The following is a 19,783-nucleotide window of genomic DNA, read 5'->3' as shown; positions in this document are numbered from 1 at the left end:
TTGTCTACCAGCCAGGCCAGTGATTCGAAGTCTGGTGCCAATAACATTTTCCCTTCCAAATAATACCATACACTGATTATGATAAGATTCCCCACAGGTGGTCAGAGTTTCTTTCCTTAAATTTTTTTTATCAGAATGCAAAGACAAAACAAGCTTACTATTGTAAAAAAAGAGAGAACTTGCACATTATACAAAAAAGCATTAGATTTTTTTTTTTTTAATCCATGGAAAATGTAAAACAGCAAGGCCTCCTTTAATTACAACCTTCAGAGAAAACCACTGTTAGCAGTTTGGCAATACGTGGATTCATGATACAGTATCTGTGAAATTAGTTTCTTTTAAAGAAAATATTCATATCAGATTTCCTGATGGTAGAGAAAATAGGTAAACAAGAGTGGGAAAAAAAAACAAAAGAAAGAAATCTGCAACCCAAATAGAAATGTCATGAAACACCCTGATATAGAAGGAGTAACAACTCAGTGAGACAGACCAGTTCTCAGCCTGGCCTTGCTGCCCTCTCCTGACTCCCTTTTTCAGGTGTGGATGAGAAGACCTACTTTACCAGACTTTTGGGGACTTATGGAAGATGCTGTACCCACATGAGTTCTGTTGGCTTTTTGTTTGCTGCAGTTTGTTTTTCTCTACCTGCACAGGAGAAACCCCTGGGGAGCCCGTGACAATGAGATTCCCAGATGTCCTCAAGGAGAAATCTCTGGGGGTGGGGCCTGAAAGTCACAGGCAAGTGTGCTTTGCAGAGGAAAAGGCATGAGGCATATCTGGTTTTATTACTGCACTGTTTAGCCTCTAACACGGAACCTGGTAACAGAGTTCAGCAAACATTAGTGGGATGGTTAGCAAATGAAGAGTTGTATTTTAAAAACAGGTTAATTATGTTGCAAAAGATTCCATGAAGAAAAGCTTCCGTGATGCTTATGTAAGAAAATGTCTCTCAGCAAAAAGCAGTTATTAGCTGTACTTGATACAGAGAACTGGAACTGATTTCTATTTCGTTCACTTTCCATCTTACACCATAAATCAAGGTGCACTATACTAAATTTAATTAAGAGTCAAGGTAATCTAGTTTACCTCACTAAAAAAACAACTCATGAGAATTGGATTATGGGCGATTTCCAACTCTCAAATGGCCTCCCTCCACAGGCTCTACAATCACTGTTCAAAAATTTATCCCTTTTTAATCACACAGAAAACTATTTTCTTTCAGTAGTTCTTTAGGAAAATTCAAAATACTAATTGTTAGGTACCAGCTTCAATAAGCAATCTGTCACTTTGATAAAATGTATGTACCTGGTAGCCATAGGAGGCTAGACACCACCAACACATTCACAGTGAAATTTCCACGGACAACACAAGGATCTCAGGTTATTTTTCACTTCTTATTCTTCAAATGGATTTAAAATTTCTACAATGAATGTGCACTCCCCATGTAATTTTTCTTGTAATTTTAAACAGAAAATGCAAAAGCCCAAGAATTTACTAAGAGTGATATAACTGAGGAATCCTGAAAGGTTTTTAAGTTTTTATTTTCCAGAGTCAAAACAATATCAGGTAAGTTTAAGATATTATTTTCTATTTGGAAAAATAATTAACCCTTCATGTACTACCAAGAATTCTAAAGCTCTTTAACTTAAAAAAAAAAAAAAGTTTTCAAATTCTATGAAGGCCATTATTGGTTCTACTGGCAAAATGGAATACAGAGAGTAGATCTGATCAAAGTATTGTATCAAAGTTAAATTTCTTTAAGCTGATAACCAAATGGGTTATGCAGGACACAGTCTTTGGTTCCCAGGTTCTTAGGAAATACACTTGCAAGTTTTCAGGGGTAGAGGGGTAAGATGTATGCAATTTGCTCCCTTTGCTTGTTTGCAAAAAATACATAATTACACAATGAGTGACAAAGCAAATGCTGAATAGGGGGAAATGTTAAACTGATCAATCTGGGTAGAGGGTATAAGAGTTGTTCATACAATTTTTGCAATTTTTTGTAAGCCTGAAATTATCTCTAAATAAAAATTGTAATTGAAAAAAGTTAACAGAAAAAAATACTCAAAACTGTTAAGATCATACTGGACCAACTTTAAGCAAGGCTTTATTGTGGGAAAAAAATAACATTTAAAAACTGTGCTAATAAAAACACTCATACAGCACCAACTTTAAAAAATAAATTAGCACCACCCAGGAGAAATATGAGTCATATATGTTATATTTGAAACAGGTGAGACTAATTTTAATATAATTTACTTAGCCAGTGTGTAAAATATCACTTCAATGCAATCAATATGAAAATTACAAATCAGTTATTTTACAAAGTTGTTCATAGTAAGTCTTCAAAATATGAAGTGCATTTAGCACCGACAGATAATTCACATGCTAAATTTCACAAGAAATATCTGACTTGCATTTACATTCATAAAATGTAGTTTAAAAAGTAGACTCATATAAAAAGCTGTTTCCAATCACTGAACTGAGTATTGTTTTTAAATGTAAATTAGGTAAAATTAAATAAAATGGAAAATTCATTCCTCAATCATTATAGCCACCACTGCAAGTGGCTACCCTGTGGGATAGCCCAGCTTTCGATGATGAAAACAAACCTCATCAAAGGAGGATTTGCCAAAACTTAGCACATCACATTTATCAAAGGATTTTAACACAGTTATGATAAAATAAAAGCTGACGCTTCTATCAGAGGCATTGGTATTTGTCCAGGTCATAATCAGACATTGCCTCTACCATCACTTAAATACCAGCATTGATCTTCTGCCCCAGATGTCATACTATGAGTTTCCTGAATATTGGCTACCAAAGGGCCCAGTCATTTTAAAATGTGGTGGAACGAACTAGAGCTCTGGCTCTCAGAAGCCTCAGCATCCAAACTGTACAGAGTGCAGGATTTCAGCACGAATACCACAAGGGAGCAGGCCCTCAAATGAACTTGTCTCGGATTTAACAGAGGAAGTGACCATGAATACAGAGATTCCTTTTCTTTCCTTTTAAACAGGTGTATGAGATTAATTCAGTCAACACCAAGCAACACTCAAGATTTGCCAATCAATAATTCTGTGCCAAGCAATCTGATCAGGGATTTGGCTAGAATCCCTTTGGCTAATCTCAGTAAGGACCATCTCAAAGAGAATCCTGAATTAGGCCATTCTCATCTAAACCAAGGCTCAGGCGGCCCTTTGCCTGATTAAATAAACAAAATCAAATTATATATGTATGAAGGAAATTCTGCCTTTTGGACAAAAGAAAAAAACATCTGAAAGATAATGTAGTAAGGGTGGGCAAAAATACAGCTCCAAAGATGAGAAGTTTTCCTAAACCGCATTCAAACACCATTTTAGGGAAATGTCTATTTCCACTTTCTGTCTAGTCGGAGTTTCCAACTGAACAATGATGTGGATAATAACCAAACTTAATCCACAACAGCTAATTCTGGTATTGTTCACTGCTCTTTCTCTGCAGGCATTCAAGTGCCTGTTTAGACCTGAAAGGAAGATATTCTTTAAAACTGATGAATGCTTGATTGTGAATTCACTAGTGCCTGAAGTTACTCATACCTCTGGGAAGTGAGGTAAAAGAATGTGAACAATGGTTTGTGACATCCTGCCCTAAGAGTTAAATTCTACGTTCCAAACAAAAGCTTTTTCCTTTCCCTCCCACCCCACTCATCTAGCGTGCTTCCCTGCGACACCATATCGTGGATCACTGCGTGGAAACGAAAAGAATCCTAATCTAGAAGTATGCTTACATAAGCATTAACTATTTCTACTTGAAACTTCCTCCACCATCACCCCGCCCCCCGCCCCTGAAGAATCAAAGCTTTAAGCAGGATGAATAGGACGTTTTAAGCTGTTCCACTGGAGGTTTGCTCTAGAGTCGACTATTTCTAATCGTGGAAATATTTCCACTTTCTGCAGAAAAACACGTTCTGTGGGTTTTTATTAGAAACTCTTCAGTCAATGCTTGTGTAATCAAATCCAGTCTCACTTCTCTCTGAAATTAGCTAACTCCGCAAAAAGCCATTGTAATTTGCAAAAGAGCGAAGAGGGGAAAAAAACTACACCAGAAACACACATTCCAGTCCGACAGTTCAAGCACTATTTCGAGATACCAAGTAAAAATAAAGTCCCATGTCCCCCTCGTGGACAGAAAGGTTTCTATAAGCGGCCAGGTCCAGGCCACAAGGCAGGACCCCCTGACCCCAGCGAACCTTCCGGGCACGCAAGCACTGGACCATCGCCCGGCACAGACGTGTGTGTTCGCGAGGTCGCCAGGTGCGGGGAAACTACGCCGAAAAAGTACGCTTCAACCAGAGTTTTTTACAACGTATTCACGAGTACTGTCCCTGCTCGCTGAAACCCACCACAAAAGGGAGCAACGCCGACAGCGGAGAAGGGTTTCCCCTGGTTCATCAGAGTCAGGCAACCGGATTGTATTTAACAATCCCTCCCGAAGGTCCGACGCCAGAGCCGGGATCCGGAGCGGGAGGCGCACAGGAAGCAGAGGGCGCACCCGCTGCGGGGAGCGGAGCCGCTCCGGTGCCGGGCGCTGTCCGGGCGCCCGCATCCCCGCGGCCCGGCCTACTCGCCAACAAAGGCCGCATCCACCGCTCCCGGTGGGAAGCCCGGGCGCCGCACGGGGGCCGGGTTGGCACGGCCGCTCCCGGAGCCAGCCCAGCCGCACCGGGTCCCGGGCTGCATGGCGCATGGCAGAGGCTCGCGCGGTCCCGGGGGACAGCGGAGCGGGCGTCTGGGCTCCACAGGGTCCGCAGAGGATGTGGCGGCGCCGCGGGCCGGATGGGGGCTGGGGCGGCCGAGGCGGCCCGCTGCCCCCCGCAACCCCGATGCCTTTCATTTGGCCTCTGCGGCGGCGGAGACAACCCGACCTCCAGCGCCAAGCACTGCGCCAAGCCGGGGCGGGCGGGGGAGGCGCTCCAGACCCGCCGCAGCGCCGGACCACCCCCACCGCCCCGCGCGCCGCGACCCCCTCCCGGCCCGGACCCCTCGGCAGGCCGCGCTCCCCCGCGGGCGCATAAGAAAGGGCTCGGGCGCTCGCCCGGTCCCCACCTCAATGTAGCCGGCCAGCGCCGCGGCGGGAGCTGTGAGCCCGAGCAGCAGCACGACCAGGAGTTTGCCAGTGGCCGCGGTGGCCGCGGTCCCGGTGGCCGCCATCCCTCGCCGGGTCGCTCTAGCGCTCGGCTTTCAAGCTCACACAGACGGACACCGAAGGGTCCCCACCGCGACCCAGAAGCATCTGAGGCTTGTTCGCCGCCGCCCCTAGGGTTTTACACCGACCGGAACTGACTTCACAAAACCACACCCTCCGTCTTTGGCGCCCAATGCCGACCCGCAGAACCACCGCAACACACCGCCCCTCGTTCAGCCCAGACCCAATCAGGGGGCGGAAGAGCCCGCCCCTCCCTCCGCTCCAGCCGCGCACCCCGCCCGGTCCCGCCCCCAGGTGCTGATGCCCCGCCCCGCCGGACCTCGGCTGCTCTGGGACGCGGGGGTGTGCGCGGGTTTGGGGGGGCCCGGGCAGGGTGCGCTTGGGCCGCCAGCACCCCCCTGGTTATCTGCCCGCACTGCGCCCTTCTGTTCTCCTGCAGCCGCCCGACACCAGACACGCCCCGCTGCCCGCCCCTGCGGGCTATTTTCCAGATTCCTTCGGGTACCGCCCTCTTCGGGGTTCTGACAATGATTTTATGAAAAACAGGATTTTTATTTTTTATTTTTTTAAAGGAAAAACAGGATGAATTGTTCCGAGTCCAGGCAGGTTTGCAGAAGGCCGTCCTCCCGGCCAGAGAAAGGGCTGCAAGAGGCTGCGTTCCTCCGCCCCAACCCCCGCGGGGCGCGCCCCGTCCCAGCCCGCCGCCCGCCCCGAGCCGCGGTTTGCAAGCTCTCGACCGCTGGTCCTTAGGCCTCAGCCTTCCTCCTCCTTGCCGGCGGCCACTAGAGCCCGGGATAGCTCCCTCCCACCGGAGACCAGCGGTGCGAGGACCACGTTGACCTCAGAGCCCAGGTCCAGGCCTTCCTCGTGTGTTTTAGGAAAAGATCGTTTTTCTTTCTTGTTCGGTTCACGATCGCTAGCAAGAGACCTGCTTCTCTCTGCCTGCGTGCGTGCCCCGCTGAGCTTCCACTCCAGCTGGGAGACGCCGTACTACTCGGTTCACAGCGGGCACGGCCTCGCGGTGCTGGGGCGCCGCCGGCTTTGTTTCCTCTCTGCAGCCGTGAGCTTTATGGACCACCCTCTGCAGCGTCCTTGCTCGTTTCCAAATACATAGAGAGCGGCGTCTCTACCCCAGGAAACAGACGGTAAAAGCGAAGAGACAGTGTCCAACCAGAACGCCGGACTTTCCAGCCCCACAGCAGGACGCGCCCGGTCCTGGACTTGAGCAGGCTCTGCCCCATTCCCCAAAAACAGTCTGCACCTTTCCGTTACAGAGTCCTCTCCATGCCTGCACTGTCCTCGCTCCCGTTACGTGTTGTAAACATCTTTCTCTTCCTCTGCTCGCCTCTGTTCCGAATCCCCAGAGCCCTGTTCCCTACTATGACACTTGCTACCCTTTGTTGTTGTTTAGTCCCTCATTTGCGTCTCTTTGCCACCCGTGGACTGTAGCCCACCAGGCTTCTCTGTCCATGGGATTCTCCAGGCAAGAAGACTGGAGTGGGTTGCCATTTCCTCCCCCAGGGGATCTTCCCAACCCGGGGATGGACCCTGGCAGGCGGGTTCTTTACCGTCTGAGCCACCAGGAAAGCCCACTTGCTCCCCTGGTTCTTTCCAAAGCTCTTCTGCCACTGACAAGACATAGGTAGGTCACAGTGCAGGTCCCCTCATCCTGGACACGCGGGCTCATGTTTGTGCTGCGTCATGGAAATCCGTTCTGTGGGATTCTCTCCCTAGTTCAGCCTTCAGCTGTTGCTATGGACCAAAGTGTATCCTCTCCAACATTCATGCCTGCTGAGGCCTTGACCCCCAAAATGATGGTGTTTGGAGATGGAGCCTTTGGGAGGTAATTAGGGTTAGATGAGGTCATGAGCGGCCCTCAAGAGGGGATTGAAAGTGGAAGTGTTTGTCACTCAGTCCTATCTGACTCTTTGTGACCTCATGGACTGTAACTCCGCAGAATTCTTGTCCATGGGATTCTCCAGGCAAGAGTAATGGAGTGTGTTGCCATTCCTTTCTCCAGGGCATCTTCCCCACCCAGAGAGCAAACCTGGGTCTTCTGTATTGCAGACAGATTCTTTACCATCTGAGCTGCTGGGAAGCCCCTGAAGAGGGGATTAGTGCCCTTCTAAGAAGAGAACACAGAGAAGGCAATGGCACCCCACTCCAGTACTCTTGCCTGGAAAAATCCCATGGACAGGGGAGCCTGGTAGGCAGCAGTCCATGGGGTCGCAAACAGTTGGACACAACTGAGCGACTTCACTTTCAGTTTTCACTTTCATGCATTGGAGAAGGAAATGGCAACCCACTCCAGTGTTCTTGCCTGGAGAAACCCCAGGGATAGGAGAGCCTGGTGGGCTGCCATCTCTGGGGTCGCACAGAGTCGGACACGGCTGAAGTGACTTAGCAGCAGCAAGAAGAGAACAGAGAGCTTGTTCCATGCTCACCCACCTCCCCCCACCCCCACCCCCCCTCCAACATGTGAGGGCACAGTGAGAAGGCCAGGAGGAGAGCCCTCATCATCAGAAAGCCAAGCTGGCCAGCATCATGGTCTTGGACTTCACAGCCTCCACAACCCTGAGAAACAAATTCCTGCTGTTTAGCCACCCAGTCTGTGATATTTTGTTCTGGCAGCCAGAGTTGACTGGTGCAGCCCTATAACTATGGACATACCCTTCATCATGTGACTGTCTTTCTTCCCCTGTCAAGTGGGAATATTAAGAACCTGTCTTAATTCACCAATTTGTGTGATTCAATGAAAAATGAATGTACAGTAGTGAAAAGCATGAAGTACAAATTTCTGTGGAAATATGCACGGAAACAGTATCAAGTGACTGTGAAAGACCTAATTCCACTTTGGAGCCTTAGGTGAGTTCTACAGACCCTCTGAGAAAATTAGGAACACAAAATTAGGAACTCATCTCAGGGATGTCTAAATTTCTATGACTCTAAATGCTAGGGGAAAAGCAAGTGAAATTCCCTGAGTTCAAAGTAGTGGCCCCAGTATTCATGCTTTCAGGACTGTGTATTCAAGGATGAGCTTTAATATCATGGGATAGAAGGATTTGTAGAAAAATGACCTGGGGGAGTTTCTATCTAAAATTAGTTAGATCCTGGGGACTTCCTGGTGTTCTAGTGGTTAAGACTCCATGCTTTCAATGCAGGGGATGTGGGTTCCATCCATGGTCAGGAAATTGGTATCCCACATGAAAAAAATAAATAAACCCTTTAATTTATTTTAATAAAAAAATAAAATTAGTTAGGTCCTGAAAGAAGTTTATTTGCATTTTCAGGTCACTGAAGGATCATTAATAAAACTTTGTTCCCTGTTCATCAATGTTCTTGACTTCAGAATGTTACTCTCCCTTAACTAAGTGATACTCATGGAAGCATACCTAGTCTTGCAATTTTCAAATGATAATTTTTCACCCTAAATATGCTCATGTCAGTGACCAAGTCATTTGAAGAGCACTCTGTTGTCACTTCATTACCGTTTGTTAACAAAAAGAAAAGGCCTAACATAACCTTCTATTTCTTCTCTCTTCTTAAGAATCAGACTTCCTTCTAAAAGAGTTATCTTTTATGAACACTTAAGTTGTGTGCATTTCCTTTTGGGGGGAAAAATGGTTTATTTCCCCGAATGTATCCTTATATGAGCAGTGCCCACTCATCCGTTTGACATGTTTTCAGATGAGGTAAATCCAGCTAGAGCAGTTGCTCCCAGATTAGGATGCTTTTCCAAAGAAGTTTTATAAAAAGACAAATTCCTGAGCTCCTACCTCAGAAATTTTAAATCACTAAGGCTAAAGTGACATAAGGGATTCAAGATATTTTTTAAAGCTCTCCAGGGAATTCTAATCCACTAATATGTTTGAGAGCTTGATTCTTGAACATCATGGATCAGTAAAACAAAATTTTTAAAATTGGAGTAGCATTTAAACTTAACCAGTGTTTTCAGATATAGAGAACAGATTTGTGGTTGCCAAGGGTTGGGGAGAGGTAGATTAGGAGTTTGGGATTAGGGGATGCAAACTATTATATATAGAGTGGATAAACAAGGTCCTACTGTATAGCACAGGGAACTATATTCAATACCCTATGATAAACCATAATGGAAAAGATTATAAAAAAAATATACATACATATAATGGAATCACTTTGCTGTACAGCAGAAAGTAGCACAACATTGCAAATCAACTACAATTGCCGGTGTTTTAGTTTTCTAAATAAAACATTAGGACATGACCGAAGAATTGATGCTTTTGAACCGTGGTGTTGGAGAAGGCTCTTAAGAGTCCCTCGGACTGCAAAGAGATCCAACCAGTCCTTCCTAAAAGAGATCAGTTTTGGGTGTTCATTGGAAGGACTGATGTTGAAGCTGAAGCTCCAATACTTTGGCCACCTCATCTGAAGAGCTGACTCATTTGAAAAGACACTGATGCTGGGAAGGATTGAGGGCAGGAGGTGAAGGGGATGACAGAGGATGAGATGGCTGGATGGCATCACCAACTCAATGGACACGGGTTTGGGTAAACTCCAGGAGTTGGTGATGGACAGGGAGGCCTGGTATGCTGCAGTTCATGAGGTCGCAAAGAGTCAGACACAACTGAGCAACTGAACTGAACTATGTTATCACCACTGTTTCATTAAAGAACATTGAACAACAATAAAAACAGAATGGTCATAATTTTACAATTTCAAAGACAGGTACAATGTAAATTTTTAACAACTTACTGCATTACTTTTTCTCATCACAAAATAGAATGGTGAATACTTTATAGTTGAATGGCCTTGGTTTAACTCAGGTGTTTGAACATTGCAGTGTGGGCCATAAATATGAACTGGTTCTAAGCTTGGCCTTGGCCTATAACTGGTAGCCTTTAAATATATAATACCTAGGAATTTCCCTGGTGGTCCAGTGGCTAAGATTCCTTGTTCCCAGTGCAGGCGGCTCCAGGTTTGATACTTGGTCAGGCAACTAGATCCCCCATGCTGCAACTAGTTTGCGTGCTGCAACTAAATATTCCATGTGCCACAACTAGAAAATCCTGCAAGCTGAAACTAAGACCTGGCACAGCCAAATAAATAAAAATAAATATAAAGAAAAATGTTCCTTTTAAAAATTTTATAAATAAATAAATAAGCCATACTCAGTATGCATCCTCTGACCCCCAAACCCACCCCACCATCCATGGCTAACTCGCTTCTACTAGCACCTGCTCATGGACATTTCCTGCTCTCCCCCTTCTACCCCAAGGCTGAGCTGACACACCGCCTCTGTGTTCCCCAAAACATTCTGCACATACCTCTGACACACTGTTTGTAAACTAAACATCAATCATTTATTTTTCTTTGTTGTCTCTTTTATTACATCATGAAGGGAGGAGTCAGGTTTGGTTCATTTCTGTGCCTCCATGTAGTGCTTGTACTTAATAGACATTCAAAAAATATTTGTGGAGGGAACACAAAACTAAATGAGCTTTACAGTCTAGCAGAGAGGACGAAACCTGTGCATGCATAAGGATAGCACTAAGTGCAAAGTTGTAAATGGCCCAAGAGAACTGTCTGTGTTCTTTAAGGAATAAATTGGAGGAAGAAGCTGGTTATATCTGGCTGAAGACATCAGGCAAAGATCATAGAAGGGCTTATATCTGAGACTTCCTATTATATACAAAGGATGTGCAGGAGAGCACAAAAAGCATGGAAGGAACAATGCAAGCAAAGACATGGCATTGAAAAAACACAAGTCATGTAAGAATATGTGAGTGAGACTTCCCTGGTGGTCCCTTGCCCTAGCAGAGTGGCTAGGACTCTGTGCCTCTAATGCAGGTTCAGTCCCTGGTTAGGGGACTAGATCCCACATGCAGCAACTGAAATATCTTGTGTGCTGAAACTAAGACCTGCTGTGTAAATGAGTAAATAAAAATAAATATTTTTTTAAAGACTATGTGAGTATTTCACTTCGCTGAAGTATGTTAGGGCATTTGTAATAAATAGGAAATATAAGATGGTCGGTCACGTTACCTAAAAGATCCCGAGGAGCCATAGAAATCTGTTTTATTTACAGAGAAGCCACTCTACAAAAATGTAACTCAAGAGAAATTAGAGGGACTTCCCTGTGGTTGAGTGACTAAGACTCTGCGTTTCCAATGCAGGAAGCCTGGGTTCGATCCCTGGTCAGGGAACTAGATCCTACATGCTGCAACTAAGATCTGGCAGTCAAATAAATCAGTAAATACTTCTTTTTTTTTTTCATTTTAACAGTTTTTAATGAAAGCTGTAGACAAGATGACTTTATTCTTGCATCTTCTCAATTGTTTCTTCCTTATATTTGCCCTTTTCCTTTCCTACTTGGCGAGATTTGGCTTTACGTTCGAGGATCTTTTTGCGGTCTTTGTCCAGTTTTAGTCTGGTGATAACCACCTTGCTGGGGTGAATGCCCACATGGACAGTTGTGCCATTAGCCTTCTCCCGCTGCACTCGTTCAATGTAGATGACGTATTTCTTCCTGTAAACCTGGACTACTTTGCCAATTTGCTGCCCTTAGTAGTGCCCTCGTACAACCTGAACTTCATCATCCTTTCGGATGGGCATGGATCGAACGTTGTACTTCTGTCTTAGCTCTTTAGAAAGAGGAGAAGACATAATTTTCCTGCGAATGTGGGAAGGCGCATTGAAATGCCTTTTTCGATTCTTGCTTCGGTCAGAAGTCACAAAGGGATTGAACTTCATTTTGGCCGCTAGCGCTTCAGCGATGGCCACAGAAGGGAAGAGCAGTAAATACTTCTTTACACACACACACACACAAATTAGAAAGTTCCCTAGGTCTCTCATATTTCTCTCCTGCTTGAAAAGCTTCCATGTTCCCTTTGCCACTGATGTTGAACGGCTTGGATCACTTCTCACAGGGACCCTCTGTAAAAAGCAGAAAGGTTTAATTTTATGTGAGTTTCAGCTTCAGGCTTCCCAGGTGGCTCAGTGGTAAAGAATCCACCTGCCAATGCAAGAGGCATGGGCTCGACTCCTGGGTCAGAAAGATCCCCTGGAGAAGGAAATGGCAACCCATTCCAGTATTCTTGCCTGGAGAATCCCATGGACAGAGAGAGGAACCTGGAGGGCTACAATCCAGGGGTCACAAAGAGTCAGACACAACTGAGCAACTGAGTGTGCAAGAGTTTCAGCTTCAGGCTTTATATGTGAAAATATCTATATTTTAATATTTTCACGTATAAAGCCTCTCTTACACTTCCTGCTGGTCTAAATTAAAATAGGATTTGATTTTCAATCAAGTCAAATCAACAAAAATATCAAGTACTTAAAAATCAATACAGGTTACCCAAATTTGATCACACCAGAGCAGGGTCTAGACAGAAGAAAGAATCTGGCACTGGAGTTTTCATGCAAATATCTTTTGTTTTCAATGATAATATTGATTTAACTGATTACCATCTGGATGTGAAGGTGTGGCTGAAGTATAGTGCTTGAAAAATAACTTTAAACACACAACATGTATAGCCTATGTTGTGTTTTGCTGGTAAACTGTTTGACAGGCTTGAAGCAAACAAGTTGTGAATCTTGGGTGTCCTTGTACAGACAAACGTGAGATCTTGACAGTCCCTACTGAGGTCTTGGAGGAGACGAGGGCAAGAGAGTGGTCCTGGAGTTTAGTTAGCTCTGCAGAAAATCTGCCTCTGGCTGCAAATCACTTTTGGAGGAGTTGTTATTGCATGTGGCTCTGTCTGTTTATCTTCCTTTATTTGTTGTCCCTGATTCTTCATTTGAAAGGACACATCCCATTCCCTCCTTGTACTTGGGCTGTTCTGCCTCTGTGCAACGGCTATTTTCTCAGCTGTCCATAATGACACCACATTTTCTAGTATTCTTGTTCAGTGCTTCTTAAAATGATTTCCCCTGCTTTCAGTGTGGAAAATATAAAATGATGATAAAAACCTCAGTGCTGAGAACTGCTTACACTAAAATTTATTATTGTTGGTGATTTCTACATGGGACTTGCTTTTCAGAAAAGTGGATGTGAAATGACTCAGCTTGAGAAGTCCCAAGTCATAGTTTGAATGTGTTGATATTTGGGGCATCTTTCTACCCTGTGCAGAGATCCTTTTTATAATAGCCATCATGGTAGTATGGAGAAGCTCAGAGTTCTATGATTAGAAATTTTGTCTTTATCGAGGTAATTTTCATCATATATGTGAAGATGACTGTTATATCCCATCTTGCCCTCCCCATTCTTGAAGTCCTTTTCTTCATGTACACAGATTCATTTCTGTAACCATCTTACATGCAACATTGTTAATCAGACCTTCTTTCCTTCTTTACATCTGTTTATAAATTTCAATTTACTAATCAGCCTCTAACAACCTAGACTCCAGGGACTTCTCCAGTGGTCCAGTGGCTAAGACTCCGAGCTCCCAGTGCAGGGGGCCTGGGTTCCATCCCTGGTCAGCGAACTAGATCCCCGCAACCCAGCACAGTCTAAATAAATAAATAATAAAAATGTAAACTTCAAAACCAAGCACAATACTTCACATGCTACATAGAGTGTAATGTTTTTGTGGACAGTGTACATTTCATTAATAAGCAAGCCCTGACATTTCCTGATGAGGAAAGTCACATAAAAATTCATTTGGAAGATATTTATTTAGCACCTGCAGCACACCATATATTTTAGTTGGGATATAAAGTGAAATAAGATACACTTCTTGTTCTCAATTTGCTTAATAAGTAAAGGTTGTTGTTCAATGTGAAAAAGTGTGATGACAACAGAGAAAACGTCCCAAATAAGAAGAGTTTTTACCAAGTTTGAAAAGACGGGCGTCACCTGGACAAAGAAGGCAGCTATGGCTAGCCAAGGCATTGGTCTGGGTATGGACAGGGAAACGTGGAAACACATGACCTACGTGGGAGCAACAGGAGAAGTGGGATCATGAGAAATAAGGATCCTCACTAAAGATGTTGAACCTTATCTTGACAGATGGGGAACCATTAAATAATGGTCAGATTTGCAGTTTAGAAAAATCTCTCTGTCAGCAGGAGGACAGATGAGGGATTCATCAGACCAGGAGGCTGTTGAAATCATCCAGGGAAGACAAATGAAAGGCTGAACTAGGGCAGAAGATGTAGATCTGCAGAAAAGAGGGATTTTCCTGGTGGTCCAGTGGTTCAGATTTTGCCTTCCAACGCTAGGGGTGTGGGTTTGATACCTGGCCAGGGATCTAAGATCCCACATGCCTTGTGGCAAAAACATTGAAATATAAAACAGAACCAATATTATAACGAATTCAACAAAGACTTTACAAAGAAAAAGAAAGACATGAGAGTGACACGGGTCAGAAAGTGCCCCACTCAATGACTGGGGAATACAAAAGAAATGCCAACTGGTGGAAAGGCAGGACCTCATAGCAGAGAACAAGCGGTTAAAGCAGGGACTTTAGACTCAGATGAACTTTAAGGTTCGAATACCTGCTCTATAATTTCTGGTTGTGTGGGCTTAAAAGATTTAATTCCATCAAAGATGAGAATTTTATTGGCAAAATAGGATACTTTCACCTTTTCAGCAGGAATCTTCCAAAGACTAAATAGAATAATGGATAAAGTGTTTATGGTGTTTAGCTCAGTGCATAGTACATGATAAGTTCTTGATACAACACAGTAGGTAAATGTAGCTGGCTGTTTATGGTGGTGGTTACCATTCTCCTGAAATTCAGCAAAACAGAATTCAGGAGGAGGAGGAGCAAGCTTAGGGGAAGAGATAATGATATTACCATAGTAGCTCGTATCTGTATAGTGCTTTTCAATTTTCAAATGTCTCTCGTATCCATTATCTCACTTCAAGTTCAAAGGAGTCCCACTGCAAGTCCCACTTATTTCATTTCTAGGACTCCATCCTAGGAAAATAATACAAAATGAGAAGGATGGGAAAATGCTTATGAAATAAGGTAAATGTTTTAAAGGCAGAAAATACAAAAGTTGTGTATATAGAATGATTTCAATTTTATATTTAAAAGACTGGAAGAAAATAAACCAAAATATTTTTTTCTAGGGAGTGAGATTATAAATGATTTTTAAAATCTTCTCAACATATTTCTGTGTTTCTGAATGTTCTATATGGATAGATAAGACTATAATTATGTTTACAATGGTGAAAGGAATGATGCCCTTCTCTTTTGTTTTCCATTGTCTTATTGATAATGCTTTGTTAAGTAGATAGATTCAGTTCAGTTCAGTTCAGTCGCTCAGTCGTGTCCAACTCTTTGCGACCCCATGAATAGCAGCACACCAGGCCTCCCTGTCCATCACCAACTCCCGGAGTTCACTCAGACTCACATCCATTGAGTCAGTGATGCCATCCAGCCATCTCATCCTCTGTCGTCCCCTTCTGCCCCCATTCCTCCCAGCATCAAAGTCTTTTCCAAGGAGTCATCTCTTCGCATGAGGTGGCCAGAGTACTGGAGTTTCAGCTTTAGCATCATTCCTTCCAAAGAAATACCAGGGCTGATCTCCTTCAGAATGGACTGGTTGGATGTCCTTGCAGTCCCTTGGACTCTCAAGAGTCTTCTCCAACACCACAGTTCAAAAGCATCAATTCTTTGGCGCTCAGCCTTCTTCACAGTCCAACTCTCACATCCATACGTGACTACTGGAAAAACCATAGCCTTGACTAGACAGACCTTTGTTGGCAAAGTAATGTCTCTGCTTTTGAATATGCTATCGAGGTTGGTCATAACTTTTCTTCCAAGGAGGAAGCGTCTTTTAATTTCATGGCTGCACTCACCACCTGCAGTGATTTTGGAGCCCCAAAAAATAAAGTCTGACACTGTTTCCACTGTTTCCCCATCTATTTCCCATGAAGTGATGGGACTGGATGCCATGATCTTAGTTTTCTGAATGTTGAGCTTTAAGCCAACTTTTTCACTCTCCTCTTTCACTTTCATCAAGAGGCTTTTGAGTTCCTCTTCACTTTCTGCCATAAGGGTGGTGTCATCTGCATATCTGAGGTTATTGATATTTCTCCCGGCAATCTTGATTCCAGTTTGTATTTCTTCCAGTTCAGCGTTTCTCATGATGTACTCTGCATATAAGTTAAATAAGCAGGGTGACAATATACAGCCTTGATGTACTCCTTTTCCTATTTGGAACCAGTTCAATAATTATAATTATAACACATAGCACTTACTACCTGCCAGTCGTTGTTCTATAAGTCTTAAAAATATTAAGTTTAGATGTTAGTTAAGAATTTATTAGAATTATCATTCCAATTTTGTGTTTCCAGCTGTAAATAACAGAAATGTCTACTCAACATGGTTTAAACAAAAATCATAAATTAAGGCTTATGTAACTGGAAAAATCTAGAGGTGAAAACGTGGAGAGAGGGCATGGTTCCAGTCAGAACTGAGGCTCACATCTCTGATTCTCCTGGTCCTCCTTATCTGGCAACTTCGTCCGCAGGCTAACAGTGAGGCGTCCACGACCATTTTGGATCCTGTCCTACATACTCTCAGGAAATTGTCCAGGAGAAAAGACAGCTTCTGACCCAGGCTTCCAAATGAGAGTCCTGAGATTCTCTGGTTGGACAACTTAGGTCACATACCCACTCCTGACTCAAAAACTGGAAGTGTAAGGTGGAAAGAAGGGCAACATAAAATGAGCTGAGTATCTTGGTGCTAGTGATAAAGAATCCACCTGGCAATGCAGGCGATGCAAGAGACGTGGGTTCAATCCCTAGGTCGGTAAGATCCCTTGGAGTAGGAAATGGTAACCCACTCCAGTATTCTTCCCTGAAGAAGTCCATGGATAGAGAAGGCTGGCAGGCTATATATAGTTCATGGGGCCGCAGAGAGTCAGACATGACCAAGCACACACACCCAGATTTTTTTTCTGAAGTCTTTATCGAATTTGTTACAATATTGCTTCTGTTTTTTATGTTTTAAGGGTTCTTTTTTTTTTGGCTGTGAAAGATGTGGGATCCTAGTTCCCTGACCAGGGACCGAACTGGCACCCCCTGCACTAGAAGGTGAAGTCCCAACCACTGGACCAGCACACAAGTTCTGTGCTGGACCTCTTAAATCAACGGGCACCTCCAAGGAACTGGAGGCAGAGGGAGATGGGGGAGGGGTGATAACGGAATGAAAATCAAATATGAAGGGAGAATTGGGGGAAGTATACTGGGTAGGATATAGACAATGTCAGTTACTTCATTTCTCAACATTGAGTTTAGGTTGGATCTTTCTGCCAAGTCAGCTACAAATTTGACCTTTCCTTCTTCCCAACTGTCCTTCCAGGATCATTTTTTTGATTCTCTATGGGTTATTCTGTGCATCATTAAATAGATGTTGAAGCAGTCTATGAAACCCCTTAGCTTTAAATCACCTGGAAACCTTTGAGGTGAAGGTAACATGTGGAACAAGCTATGTACAGCGTTCTTTTCTGCCTCTGGCAGAGGCTCACGGGGTAAGAGGGAGTTTATGCGACCCCACTGTCTATTTCTGGGTTTTTGTTTGTTGTTGTTTTGTCCTGTTTTTTATATAAAAGCTTTGAGATGTAGTTCACACATCATAGAATTCACCCTTTTAAGGTGCACAATTGAATTGTTCTTAGAATATTCACAGAATTGTGCAACTGTTACCAAACCAATTTTAGAGCATTTTCATTACACCCAAAAGAATCCCTTACTGTACTTATCAGTAGTCATTCCGTGTTTCCTGTCCTCCACCTCCTCCCAGCCTTAGGCAATCATTGCTTCACTTGGTATCTGTAGATTAGTCTTTTCTAGATATTTCCTGTATTATAATAAATGGAATCATAGAATATGTGGTCTTTTACAAATACTATATGATATCACTTACATGTGGAATCTAAACTATGACACAGATGAACCTGTCTTTGAAACAGAAACAGACTCGCAGACATAGAGAGCGGATATGTGGCTGTCAAGGGGGAGGGGAGGTGGGAGAGGGAAGGACCAGGAATTTGGGATTAGCAGATTCAAACTATGATATACAGGATGGATAAATGACAAGGTTCTACTGTAGAGGACAGGGAACTATATTCAAGATAAGCCATAATGGAAAAGAATATGAAAAAGAATATACATATATATATATGTATGTATGTATGTACATTCAGTTCAGTTCAGTCACTCAGTCATGTCCAACTCTTTGTGACCCCATGCACTGCAGCATGCCAGGCTTCCCTGTCCATCCGCAAATCCCGGAGCTTACTCAAACTCATGTCCATCAAGTTGATGATGCCATCTACCCATCTCATCCTCTGGCGTCCGCTTCTCCTCCTGCCTTCAATCTTTCCCAGCACCAGGGTCTTTTCCAATAAGTCAGTTCTTTGCATCAGGTGGCCAAAGTATTGGAGTTTCAGCTTCTGCATCAGTCTTTCCAGTGAACACCCAGGACTGATCTCCTTTAGGATTGACTGGTTTGATCTCCTTGCAGTCCAAGGGACTCTCAAGAGTCTTCTTCAACACCACAGTTCAAAAGCATCAATTCTTCAGCGCTCAGCTTTCTTTATGGTCCAACTCACATCCATACGTGACTACTGGAAAAACCGTAGCTTTGACTATATGGACCTTTGTCAGCAAAGTAATGTCTCTGCTTTTTAATATGCTGTTTAGGTTGGTCATAGCTTGTCTTCCAAGGAGCAAGCGTCTTTTAATTTCATGGCTGTGGTCACCATCTGCAATGATATGGGGGCCCCAAAAAATAAAGTCTGTCACTGTTTCCACTGTTTCCCCATCTATTTGCCATGAAGTGATGGGACCGGATGCCATCACCTTAGTTTTCTGAATATTGAGTTTTAAGCCAACTTTTTCACTCTCCTCTTTCACTTTGATCAAGACGTTCTTTAGTTCTTTGCTTTCTGCCATAAGTGTGGTGTTATCTCCATATCTGAGGTTATTGATGTTTCTCCCAGCAGTCTTGATTCCAGCTTGTGCTTCATCCAGCCTGGCATTTCACATGATGTACTCTGCATATAAGTTAAAAAAGCAAGATGATGTTATACAGCCTTGACATACTCCTTTCCCGATTTGGTACCAGTCTGTTGTTCCATGTTCAGTTCTAGCTGTTGCTTCTTGACCTGCATACAGATTTCTCAGGTAGCATGTACAGTGATATGGTATTCCCATCTCTTTAACAATTTTCCACAGTTTGTTGTGATCCACACACATACCCTGAAATGCCACCAAAAAGTTCATTTATTGGAAATGAGTTGACTCCAATGTTTTCACCTACAGCACTATTCCTTCTGCAAATGGCTACTTGAAATAAGTATATAACTCTCAGTAGTTTTATCCTCAAAAGGGGATATCTAAATTCCAGAGGTGCCTTTATGTGGCTCTGTCTCTACTGACTTGTTATGAGAAGCGTTACTGATCACATTTTCTGGCACACCTCCTTAAAAGCACAGTCAGCAGCATTCAAAACAGTTTCTGGAGGCCTGCCCTACAGAGACTTTTGATGATGTCTGTACTATTTTGAGATAAAAAGAATTCTGCATACAGCAGTCCAGAAACATAGTTGAAATCAGCTTTTAAATCACTTGTTACATCTTGGATATACACGATGTACATGTA

At 43.6% G+C, this 19,783-nt stretch overlaps 1 protein-coding gene and 1 pseudogene across 6 annotated transcripts in view; both read right to left on the bottom strand.

The window, feature by feature from the left end:
• APLP2 (amyloid beta precursor like protein 2) overlaps positions 1 to 5,309 on the bottom strand; it is a 63,465-nt gene extending 58,156 nt beyond the window's left edge. For 2 of the 6 annotated variants that reach the window (XM_040255872.1, XM_040255873.1), the window contains exon 1: positions 5,088 to 5,298. In XM_040255872.1, the coding sequence (XP_040111806.1) occupies positions 5,088 to 5,192 (105 nt within the window). In that variant the 5' untranslated portion in view covers positions 5,193 to 5,298. Of the gene's footprint in view, positions 1 to 5,087 lie in introns of all 6 variants that reach the window. The other 4 variants (XM_040255870.1, XM_040255871.1, XM_040255868.1 and 1 more) reach the window with 3 other exon arrangements.
• A 6,117-nt stretch (positions 5,310 to 11,426) lies between these two features.
• On the bottom strand, positions 11,427 to 11,965 carry LOC120874464 (annotated as a pseudogene).
• Positions 11,966 to 19,783: the final 7,818 nt, after the last annotated feature.

The sequence above is a fragment of the Oryx dammah genome, unplaced genomic scaffold (genome assembly GCF_014754425.2).
Source record: "Oryx dammah isolate SB20612 unplaced genomic scaffold, SCBI_Odam_1.1 HiC_scaffold_15, whole genome shotgun sequence".
Lineage (NCBI taxonomy): Eukaryota > Metazoa > Chordata > Mammalia > Artiodactyla > Bovidae > Oryx > Oryx dammah.
The sequence above is the reverse complement of the archived record's forward strand: the minus strand, read 5'-3'. Positions and strand labels throughout refer to the sequence as shown.